General features: G+C 39.0%; 1 protein-coding gene across 1 annotated transcript; it reads right to left on the bottom strand.

Annotated features, from left to right (window-relative positions):
* Positions 1–253: 253 nt before the first annotated feature.
* frmd8 (FERM domain containing 8) lies at positions 254–10,606 on the bottom strand. The gene is made up of 11 exons (XM_028030643.1): positions 10,290–10,606; positions 8,574–8,664; positions 8,248–8,415; positions 8,043–8,144; positions 6,101–6,159; positions 5,802–5,968; positions 4,899–5,114; positions 4,702–4,825; positions 4,428–4,577; positions 3,307–3,523; positions 254–3,235 (listed from the first exon to the last, which is right to left on the bottom strand). The coding sequence occupies exons 2-11, from the start codon at positions 8,662–8,664 to the stop codon at positions 3,126–3,128; spliced, it is 1,404 nt and encodes a 467-aa protein (XP_027886444.1). The 5' UTR covers positions 10,290–10,606; the 3' UTR covers positions 254–3,125.
* Positions 10,607–11,419: the final 813 nt, after the last annotated feature.

Below are 11,419 nucleotides of genomic sequence, written 5' to 3' on the forward strand. Positions count from 1 at the left end.
GACTGATATACACTATTTTAAATTTGAATGAACTAAATTTATTTAGTCCTAATTGTTCCCTCAATTCCCTTCGTTCTGATATCTCTGCTCTGACCTTCCTTTTAAGTCTGCTGATTGTGTAAAAACAGACTCTGCCCTTGTGCTTGACAGTGTTATTGGTGTGGTAAAATAAGCTTTCATTTAGAATTCTAAGATTAAACTTCTCTTTTCTAGGAGTATAAATGATTTAATCAGATAAACACACACACAAAAAAAGAGTGAATGCACTGTTTATTACTGTCCTATCATTGGATAGGAGCCATGTTGGATTTTGACACTGGAGCTGGTGAAAAATCTGAAACTTTCTCACTTGGAAGTCTGACATAATTATTTTTCCAACTAGAAACATTTTCAACTAAGCCTATGGATGGATAACTTCTTCTTTGTCACACACAACAAACAGAAGAAAAGCTCCTCTCTCCTGTTGTATCATTTTATGTCTTTATAGTAGGTTTTGGAATCAGAATAAACAAAGGTGCATTTCACAGAATATCTACAAGAGTACGTGAAAAGGAAACACAATATTTTATATTATTTCATACATACTAAACAAGTATTTTACAACTGAACATTTTATTTCAACAATCAGCAAATGTATAATGATAGAAATGGTGAGCCTGTTTTAGTTCAGCTGTAAAACAAAACCACCGATGGTTTTAAGAATAAAGTTGTAACAGTGCATCATGCTGGTTAAAATGAATATGGCTTCAGTATACAGTACAGTTTTTAAGTGTGTAGTAAGCACACTTTTGTTTTTCAATACATCTTGCTTTATTTTATATTTTAAAAAAAGACAGAACTGACTGCCTACAACACAACATCAGTAGGAAAGGTAAAATACATACAAACCATTTTAATTCCCGATTTCAAAGCATGAAAACAGGAGTTCTGATATCAACATGGTTAAAAAAAAAGGCACTTCTGCTTCTTCAGAGCGACTGCTTAAAGAGACAGCATTTGATTAGACCTAATTCTTCATTACTGTATACAAACACAAACATATGAAGATGGAAGTAAATATATTCAATCAGAAAAGTTCAAAAGTCAGTTGATGGAAACATTTGTATAAAGATTATGTTAGCATTAGTGCAACGTCACTTTAGGTGGAGGCTGTCGGAATGACACTTCTACAATGAGTAGTGTGTGCTAGCAACAATGTGACGGGACTGCTAGGGGTTACAGACGGTCGCTGAGATACAATCTGAAGCTAAAACCCCCCCAAAAAGAACATTCTAGAGTTTGCATGATGAGAGGAGGAAGAACACGTGAACACTTATCAAATGAAAGCATACGTTCAGGTGGAAGGAAGGCAGTGTTAGATATATCAGACTTCTTTCACTGTAAAATTTGAAACGCACAGTATAGACCCGAGGCAGCTGCATCGGTCTGAAATTCAAAGATACATCGAGGAGTGAAATCTGTCATCTACTGGGATGAAGTGAGTCAGGTAGGTTTGGTTTGACATGGAGAATAAAATTCACACAGTACTGTCAGATTTGCCATAAGATGCTGTTTTTGAATTTTACCACCTCATTTCACCAGCACCACGATGACACGTTGAGAAGACAAGTGGAAACCAACCTTTTTTTAAAAGCTGAAAATGTTCTACTACACACTGATATTGCTTTCTCTCTTCTTCAACAATAACCAAACTTTACCTTTACTTAGTTTAAACAGGGTACATTTAGAAATAGTTTGCATTTCAGGAGAGGCACAGTGATAATGTAGTCTTTTTTTTTTTTTTTTGCTTGTAAGGACTGATTGAAAAAATAACATGGAATAATGAACCTAACCTAGTGTGGAAATTTAAAAGATTAACTTCAAATCTTACCTCCAACTAGAAAGTTCCTTGCAAAAGCATTGACCCTTTTTTACATTTAACAAACAGCAGTGTATTTTAATGAGATTTTATGTGACAGAAAAGTAGTGCATAATTGTGAAGTGAATCTAATACTGCACACAATGTTCCTTAGGTGTTACACAGAGATAGCAGCAGCATGCTGAATTAGGAACCTGTAGTTTTTGTCCAGGCTGGCTGAGCTTAAGACGTTTTGCAAGGAAGTCTCAGCAAAAATTTCTTCTTCCACAGTAGATATGCAAATCTGGCACAAAAACACAGCAAAAGACTCACAATTGAATCAAAAGGTGGTTTTGTTTGACAATTACGCGCTACTTTGTGCTGGTCTGTTCACAACATGTTAAAAATACATTGAAGTTTGTGTTTGCATTTTGATGCAAAGATCTCAATTTGATATAAATGCTTTTGTAAGGCACCATAACAGAATAACACTGGTGTCTTTAGGTTTATAATGAATTTATAATTCAATTCTCTGATCCTAACTTTAAACTTTAACTCTCAGTTTTCCATGTGTTGCTTTCACAAAAAAAGGATGAACATAAAAATCCTCAAATGAAATGAAATAGAAAATGTACTCACAAGAAACTTCCACAGCACAGCAAATGTGCTGCCATAACAGTGAACCCTTTATGTTTCTACCAGCGTTTCTCCTACTTGGCTTCACCGTCGATCATGACAACAAGGCACCGGTAGTTTGAAAGAAAAAAAAAGCAGAATAATGCCTTCGCACCCTTAAGCTACTCCCTCCTAAAAGTGTTGGTCATGCTGACTGAGGGGAAGCTGCACTAATCTTAATAGGAAGCTGAAAAAAAAAAAAGAGGTACTGTGGTGGTTTATGCTCCTTTGAGGTGTGGCATGTTTGATGAACGGTACTCTGCAGAAGAGCTCAGAAATAGTTTACGCTTAGCAGATTTCCCGGAGGTTCATCTCTGCCGAAGAGCGTTTGATGGGAGTGTAAGGCCGTCTGCCGCCCGGCGAGTTCAATTCAATCTTTGAAGGTTCGGATTTTAGAAAGATCTTAGTTTTCACATTAATGTACACTCATTCTGTAGACCACTTTAAAACGATAAATACACCCACACATAGATACCTCTTACTTGGTCCTTGGTTTGCTCAGAGACTAGCTGAATAAAAAAAGGGAAAAAAAAAAAAAGCCTTATTTTTCACTTTTACATCTCAGTGTAAAAACGTTCGGGTTTGGTCGTCGAGGAGACGGAGGCAGAGAGGTTTAACCCTGCTCCAGGCTCTCAGTGTTCACCGCGGAGTAGGTGGGCGCCGTGGCTTGTCGAGCGAAGAAGGACGCGGCTCTTTTTGGCTTTAAGCGTTTGATTTCTTTGCCTAAAACACAAAACAATGGAAGCTAGAAATGCTCCTCTTGCTTTTATTTTATGTTTATTTCGAGGACTCACCGTTATCCACGTAGCTGATGGTGTTGAGGGAGTGGACCCTGCTGCACACGACGCTGCCTTGCCTTTGCAGCATCCCGCGGCGCCCTCCGCGGCCGTTCCTGGTGCCGGCTTCCTGTCCGGTGGGCTCCTGAGGAATGCCCGGCTCGTTTGCGGCGCCCCCCTCTGACGTAGACATCAGCTCCACGCAGAACTCGATAAAGCCGCTCATTAACTCGGCCTAGAAAAGAAAAAGAAAATTATTATTTTGCCACCTTTTCTTCTCTGCACAATAAACACCAGCTTTAATCTCCATTTTATCTGAAACGTGGAAGCAGAGGCGCATAGCGGGCATACTGGCATCGACGGATTGGACACAAGTGTGATAATGATTTACTGCCTCTGATGTTATGTAATGCCCCTTCGCCATCTGGTGCTCAAACAGGTTTTTTTCCATCACAGCTTTTGATGAGGTAAGACCACTGCACTCATCACCCTCTGCAGGAAAAAGTGAAAATGCACCCTTTCAAAAGTATTCATACCACTTAAAATGTTTACTTAGGGCATCGTAGTAAAGGGGTTTGAATAGAAATGCATACTACACTTGAGACCATGTATGGCTTCTATTTATGCATTATTTTCTGATTATCACCAGCGGTGTCAGGTTACTTTCCTCTTTTTTTCAGTTACGAGTAATCTAACGGGTTACTATTTCCAGTCCAGTAATCAGATTAGCTACTATTTTTTGTCATTTTATTCAGAAAAAACATATATTTTTATTTTCCAAAGCTAGAATTTGGTGCTAAACCAGTAAGTGGTGGAGAGAAGAAATTGGTTGAACAGGAAGTAATGAAAGGAAGTGAAGAAATGCTGCTTTTAAACACAGTTGATTCGCTCTGATTGGTATTTTTGTGTTGAGGCGGTGAGGGGCTGTTGTCAACTAATAAAGTAACTTGTAATCTAACATAGTTGCTTTTAAAATCAAGTTAACTAAGTCAACTTCTTCAATGAGTACCACATAAAATCACAATAAGAAACATTGACGTTTGTGTTTGTAAAGGGACAAAATCTAGAGGAGTTCGAGGGATGTGAATATTTTAGCAAATATCAGTCGATTATTTTACCATATTTCCCCGTTTTCTTACTTGTTTTGAGTAAATCTTCAGCAGTTTGTTGACGGGAGTGCCGTCTTCCTCCCCGTCAAACTCCAGCCACAAGATGTGCGAGTCCCCCTCCTCCTCGGGGCGACTGTGGTCCCACGAAAGCTCGCTGAAACGCAGCCCGAGCAGCACATGCTGCAACGAGACATGACCGGCATGACGACTTTTTATGAGAAGAGGTAAACAGCTAATAACTATCCAACTGTGCACAAAGTTGGAAATATTCCCCCCCAAGAAAGAAAAAGGCAAAGAAATTCACCTTCTCCTTCACATCCATCACATAAACGCCGTCCAGGCAGATCCCAACACTGACAGCTTTACGTTTTCCCCGTTGGAGGATGCCTTGAGCTGGTTTGTCAATCTCCCCGCAGAAAAAGGCGCACCTGATGGTAGATTTGGTGTCAAAGCATGAAAACAAACAACCAAACAAAAAGTGGCTAATACAGCGGTTCCTACCCGTAATAAGGCAGAGTGTGACACATGCTGAGGTACTGGTGCAGGAGCTGCTGAGGCTCTAGGGAGCTTCCAGTGGATTTGCTGATCTTTCCGTACTCCTCTGAGAGCTTCTGCTCCAGCTCTGCCTGGCGGCTCGATTTCCCCCGCAGAGTGGAGAAAAACCCTCCGCTCCCCATGGCAACGTGAGCCGGCACGAAGGAAGGCAGCTTCTTTTCCCTGCGCGCAACAGAGGGCAAAGGTGAAATTAAATTCTATCCCTGTGTGATAATTCACTGTTGAATCCAACAAGAACAAACACATTCCTGGGTCTCATTTTTTTTAATGTTTTGTTTTACTGTGAAAAAAGTGATTATTTGCTCTCGCAGTGTCAAAGATATATTAAAATTATTTTTACAGCAAATACTCTTGGTACAGGGTTGTCTTAATAGGTGACAGCTCCATCACGGATGAAAAGCATAAAGCTGAAGCACAACACAACAAATAACATAATGTGCTTGTAAATGGTGTCGCAAGTTCTCCCCTCTTACAAAAATTGTTTTTTGATTCATCATTGTAATGATAAATTTCAGATATTGATGGTAGACATTGTTTTATTTTATTTGAGCAATATACAAACATTAGTAGGTTTTTGGTGATGTTTTGAAAGGAAAATTGGAATCAGACCTGAAAGAAAACTGGCATTGGCCGGTAAAACCCTGATCGGTGCGTCCCCACTTAAATTGTGATAAAGTTGGTAAGGCTTCCCTTGACATGGCGACCAGAATAAGAGACAAACCGCATGTTTGACAGATTCACCTTTTAGAAATGATTCTGTGGCACATTCATCTGATCAGATTCCACACAGCAGCAGCTTCTGAACATCGGTCCTTCAACATAAACCAACAGATCAACTCACTCACTTACCTGATTTTAGTCGTGATCTGCTGGCTGTCGAGACCAGGCCCCTCTTCAAGAGCGAGGGACAAGGCGCCAAGCCCCGCCCAGTGCTCCGGGTCGCAGGGGTATCGGCCAGAGAGGATGTTGCTCCTGGCCTCCTCGTAGAGAAGTCTCAACACCGCCTCATCTTTAATCTGTGGAGGAGTAGAGACACAATTAGTGTTTTCTAATGCAACGGTGAGCTAAAGAGATTCGTGCAATGAATAACAGTTCCCGTGAAACGGTCATAAAGAATCACAATGAATGCTTTGCAGTGCGGACGCTACCTGCAGCTCTTTAGATTTTGGATAAAACACGTTGCGCCTGTACTGTAGATATGGTTCATCTGAGGAGAGGAGAAAAAAAAGAAAAGAAAAGCAGGAAATAAGCATGCGTCAGTGTTTACTGGTTTTTAGGTCATTTAATTTGACACTTAACAAAAGTCTCTCAATTCAGAGTGGAGCACTGAGGCTACAGACAACTCAACCCACTCAGTCCAGGCTGACAACCCTCGAGTGTGGGCAGAACTTCCTACACAGAAAGGAAAAAAAAAAAAAAGCTTTCAAAGCAATTAAATACTCCCCTTGATATCTTTGGTGGTGTTTTTAGCCGTTCCCTTTTTCTGTGACTTAACCACAAAAAAGAAAAAACAAACAGCAAACCAAGTCACCGGCTCACACCTCACAGCCGTTTAGAAACGAGTAGCACTTCAACAAAAGTCTGCTGTGATGTGTGGTCTGTGTGCGAGAGATACCAGTTCTCTGGTGTAAAACTTTGAGCATAAAACTCTAAAAATTTGTCCATTATGCACCTTTGTAAGAACTACTTTAATTCCACAAGGATTGTTACTGTGGGAAAATAATTATTTGCACAGGTTTGCAAGACAAAACAAGTCTCTAAATTCTATTACAGTTAAACTTTAATGTGAAGAAGCACAATATAAACCAACGTATATTAAAAGGTTAAAACTTGTTTTGAAGATTGCACAAAGTCCAACTTTATATATATATATATATATATATATATATATATATATATATATATATATATATATATATATGGTTTTGGTTTTTTTTTCACTTATCGTGTCACTGCCTCATTTTCTGGAATTTTGTACAGTCATAGAGGACGTCCCACTTACCCTCTGTAAATACAACTAAACAACAATTTATGAGTAAGTTGAGAGAAAAAAGGAAAATGTTGCAGAGCAGAACTGGCACACAGTCATGCACACAACTTCAGGAAACAGGTTTGAGCTCTTCTCAAACATTTGATCTGTTCTCATAGTTTTTGTTTTAATCTTGATGAGAAGGTTTTTACATAAACTGGCCCTCAGCTGCAAAAATACTACATATAGACTCTTGTTAAACTAAACTTTGAGAAACAACTTTATGTTTTCTTTATTACACCTATTTGTAGCCACTACAGCCATGTTTTACTTTGTCCACAGAAGGCTTGCAACTAATAGTTATTTTAGTAATTGATTATTCTGATGATTAATTGGATAAAAAATTGGCAGTCTACAGATTGATTTATTGAACCACTCAAGCCTTTTTTACAAAATACTAGAAATACATTAAAAATGCAAATAGACAAATGAAAATTTTATTGCCTGAAATTCAATAACAAAACATTCCTTTATTGTACGCTTGATGATTTGTAGCAAACAAATATTTCTAACAACATTTGAACAGCTCAGCCCTTCCTGCTCGACTTGCCATCAATATAATTGAGAGCCAATATGCTGACTATGTTTTGGATTAAATGATTAATAAACGGGCAGCAAAAGAAGATACTTGAGGAGTTCTGGGTAGAACATGTGTACAGACAAAGGTTTTTTTTATATTTTAATCTTAAATGCAAAATGGATATACATTTTTTGAACACTTACTCAATTACTGCTCTGAGTGTGTTCTTCTTTTAGCAAATGGCTTTTTTTTTGGCTGCATACTCCAGTTAACGATTAATCCATTACTAAATTAGTTGACGACTGTTTCAATAATTGATTCTTCACAAATAAATTTTTCCAGCTCTAGTCCACAGCATACAGTCAATCCTCTCATGCAGTCAAAGAGCCATGAAAGCTGATGCTCAGCTATTTTATCCTTACACATTAACCTAATTAGCAAAAAATGGAAAAAATGCCAGGCAATCTCAGTGTTAAACAGCCCCAGGCCGTTAGTATATTCCAAAGAAGACCCTTTGTGCTAACCCCGTTCAAGTTCCCACCTTGTGAAATGTCGTCTTCTGACGCGTCAGTGAATCGATACAGCAGATCCTGCCACTGCCTGCACAGCTTGTACGGCTGATGCCTCACCTTCAGCTGCAGCTCTGCGGAATAAGGCATAAAAGAAAAGGCAATCCAGTTAGCTGTATTTTGAACTTATTAAAAGATGAAAGGATGCCCAAATCAATTAAAAAAAAGGGTTCTTACCAAGCAACGGAGAGCAGAGCCAAAAGGCGAAAGCATCCGGTGCGGACTCTGGGATCTGCAGGGCTTCACGAACGCTACGGCCCAACTCCTGCACGGAGACGCTGCCGAGCCCTTCCACGGATAAATGGACCGCACTCTCACCAAACAAATACACGAGCACGTCCTGAGCTGTGGGACACACACGCCAAAAGTTGTTTACAACAGCACAATACTGGCTTTTCTATTTTTAATAATCTAAATAGACTTTGAGGCAAAACAAAAACAAAATAAAACGAGGAGGGAGTTCATTCATTCATTCCTCCATTTTTGATTCGATTGCACCATACCACGGGAAAGCGTTGCGGAAGAAGCCACACTTCCTCTTTGCGAATGATCATCAGACAAATCCGGAGGAAAACTGCAGTTGTCACCCTCCATCTGAAACACAAACGCCAAAACTTAGAGCAGTTAGAACATTTACACTGCAGCATGTGCAAGCATGTGGAAGAGTCCATGGAAACAAAGAACAAACCGCTCCGTTGTTCCACATGTCCTTAACATAAATTGTGACTTTCCTTGTGCATTTCTAAACTATCTTATTTTACTTGTGAATGCATTGCTGGCGGTCCAGAGTGTGTCCAACCACAATTTTCATGGTTGCTTTATTTTTGTGATAGGCCAGGGGTCAGCAACCTTTTCAATTCAAAGAGCCACTTTTGCCATTGCCACTACAGAAGGATATTTGCCTACAGCCGCAAAGGGAAAAGAAGGAATTGTTCATTTGAAAGCCAAGAAAGTTAAATTAAAATTTCTATTTTAGTATTTAGACTAAAAGAGGTTACCTGATCTTGAGTGAACCCGTAAAAAGAAAGAAGAAGAAATGAAAAAAAAAGCAGAACTTGAAATGATCTCTAAAAGTTTTGCACCATTGGTGACTTTCTGTTGTAAATAAACTATGCAAATATTGCATAAAACATATGAAAGAATTCCTAAAACACTTTTTCTTATTTGGATTATGATCAAAAACATGTGTTAATTGGTTTTTAAGAGCCACAGGTTGCAGACTCCTGTGATATATCAACAAAAGGTTATACATATACATATATATGTGGGGTGGAAGGAAAATAATGGTATGATATAATCATAAAGAATACAACAAAACTGCAAACCTACCAAAACATTGCTGGCAACCTAAACTTAAACTGCAGAAAGAAAAAGAGAATTAATAAGAGAAGCAGCCATGAGGCACATTGTGACTCTGGAGGAGCTGGGAACGTTCACAGCTCAGGTAGGAGAACCTGTTGAAAAGTATTATTTACATCTTCCTCCTTTAGGAGCTGGAGAGAGTAGATTGGGAAAGGACGTTTTGTTTGGTCTATTCTTGAATTGACTTGTGGGTGTAAATACAGATTTCTCCTCTCCAATCTGTGTTTTAATAAACACAAACCTTAGCAGCACCTTTAAAATGTAGATAATAGCGTATATTATATGACCATATTATTTAACACGTATGCTAAAATAAGGCAACTGTCCTTACTGGCAGTCAGCGTGTCGCCTTAAGGGATCCTTACTGGGAATAATTCAACGTACTGGGCGACTGTTGGCCCAAACTTTCCATTCTTCTTCTGTTTTTCTTTCTGTTTGCTTTGTTTAGTTTTTTTTTTTTTTAACTCAAGCAAATTTGTGTTTGGCAAGTTTCTTAAACGCCTAATGCCTTTACAGGCAGAAAAGGGAAGCCGTCTGAAAGCCTCAAGGACATTAGTTGATTCCCAACCCATGTCTAACAGGAATAACAGCAATAACAGATAAAGGTCTCGAGGGAAAAATCCATCATCACCAAATCAAATTACCGTTAGCTAATGCTAGCTCAGAGACCAAACAAGCGGCTACGTTAACGATTTAAACATCACCACCCCGGAGTGACGGGTCCTGCTTTTACTTTAGTATGTTATGTTATTCAGGAGCTACTTTGCCAATTTGAACACTTATCTCTGGCCCATCAGCTAACTTTCAATGTTCTTCCCTGCAGTCTGTAGAAATAAATAGATGTTCCGCTCACCTACCTGTATTATGGTAAATTCACCTTCACTCGCTGTGTTTTCCTGGGACAGAATCCTGCTATTGTAACAAAAACTGCGAAATACATGAGTCAACAAACAGTTCGTTCCTGCAATGTTTCTCTAGCGAGGAAGGGTTAGCCAAGCGCCCGAAATTAGCTTTCCGGGCAGGGAGTGTGTGGTAGCTGAACGATTCGATCGTTTTGACCGGTTCCTCATCATAGCGCGTTGTGGTTGATGCCAAAAGCTCTTAACCTCAGCAGGACGGAGAAACTTTTAAATACAAATACTTTATTGAAGTGACTGATAGCAAATATCTACCTCTATGGTGGTTTATACTTTTCCTTTTGTCTAAATGAGCGATATGTTTATAGCGAGGCCAAAAAGATTTAATCCCGAAAACAAGTTGAAAGTTAGAGAGCGCGCAGTCGTCACCTTACGTAATTTTGTACGTCATCGTCACTGTAATCCCATCAAGGAGATTTTTTTTTTTTTATTATCCAAGCAAGTCTTTGTTGATCCGTCCACAAATGAGAGATTACAAGCAAAATAAAACCATGTAAACACAATAGAGACAAAATAAATAAAATTATTTATTATTATTATTATTATTATTATTATTATTATTATTATTATTATTATTATTATTATTATTATGACTTGCAGAGGATAATGGCTAAGAGGCATCCTGGACAGCTTAATGCTGCTTTGTCCTGCTTTGTCCATCACAGGACAAAGCAGAGACACACAGGACAAATAATCATGCATGCACCATCTAAATAACCTAACATGGATGTAGTTTGTTATATTCTGAGAAAACAGTGACCCGGTGCGTGTCATACTCTGAGCAAACCCACATATGTCAAGGAGAGCATGTATACTCTGGATTCAAAACCAGGACCTTCTTTAAGCAAGACAAAGGTGCTGACAACCTCACCAGTATGCAGTCAATAATAATACTAATTAATATTATTTGTGTACCCCGCCTCCCGCCCGAAACGTTAGCTGGCGATAGGCACCAGCACCCCTCCTGATTCCACTAGGGACAAGGGTGTTAGAAAATGGATGGATGGAATATTATTTGTATTTTATTACTAATAGTAGCAGGTGTAGCAGCCACAGTTGTTTTAGTGGTA

This window comes from Xiphophorus couchianus, chromosome 11 (genome assembly GCF_001444195.1).
Source record: "Xiphophorus couchianus chromosome 11, X_couchianus-1.0, whole genome shotgun sequence".
Lineage (NCBI taxonomy): Eukaryota > Metazoa > Chordata > Actinopteri > Cyprinodontiformes > Poeciliidae > Xiphophorus > Xiphophorus couchianus.

Bases quoted from the DNA above. Each gene is read 5' to 3' on its own strand.
- frmd8 (XM_028030643.1), bottom strand. From the start codon at position 8,664: ATGGAGGGTGACAACTGCAGTTTTCCTCCGGATTTGTCTGATGATCAT. The intron at 8,416-8,573 runs GTATGGTGCAAT...TGTGTCCCACAG, and splicing joins TTCCGCAACGCTTTCCCGTG to CTCAGGACGTGCTCGTGTAT. The intron at 8,145-8,247 runs GTAAGAACCCTT...CTTATTCCGCAG, and splicing joins GCTCTGCTCTCCGTTGCTTG to AGCTGCAGCTGAAGGTGAGG.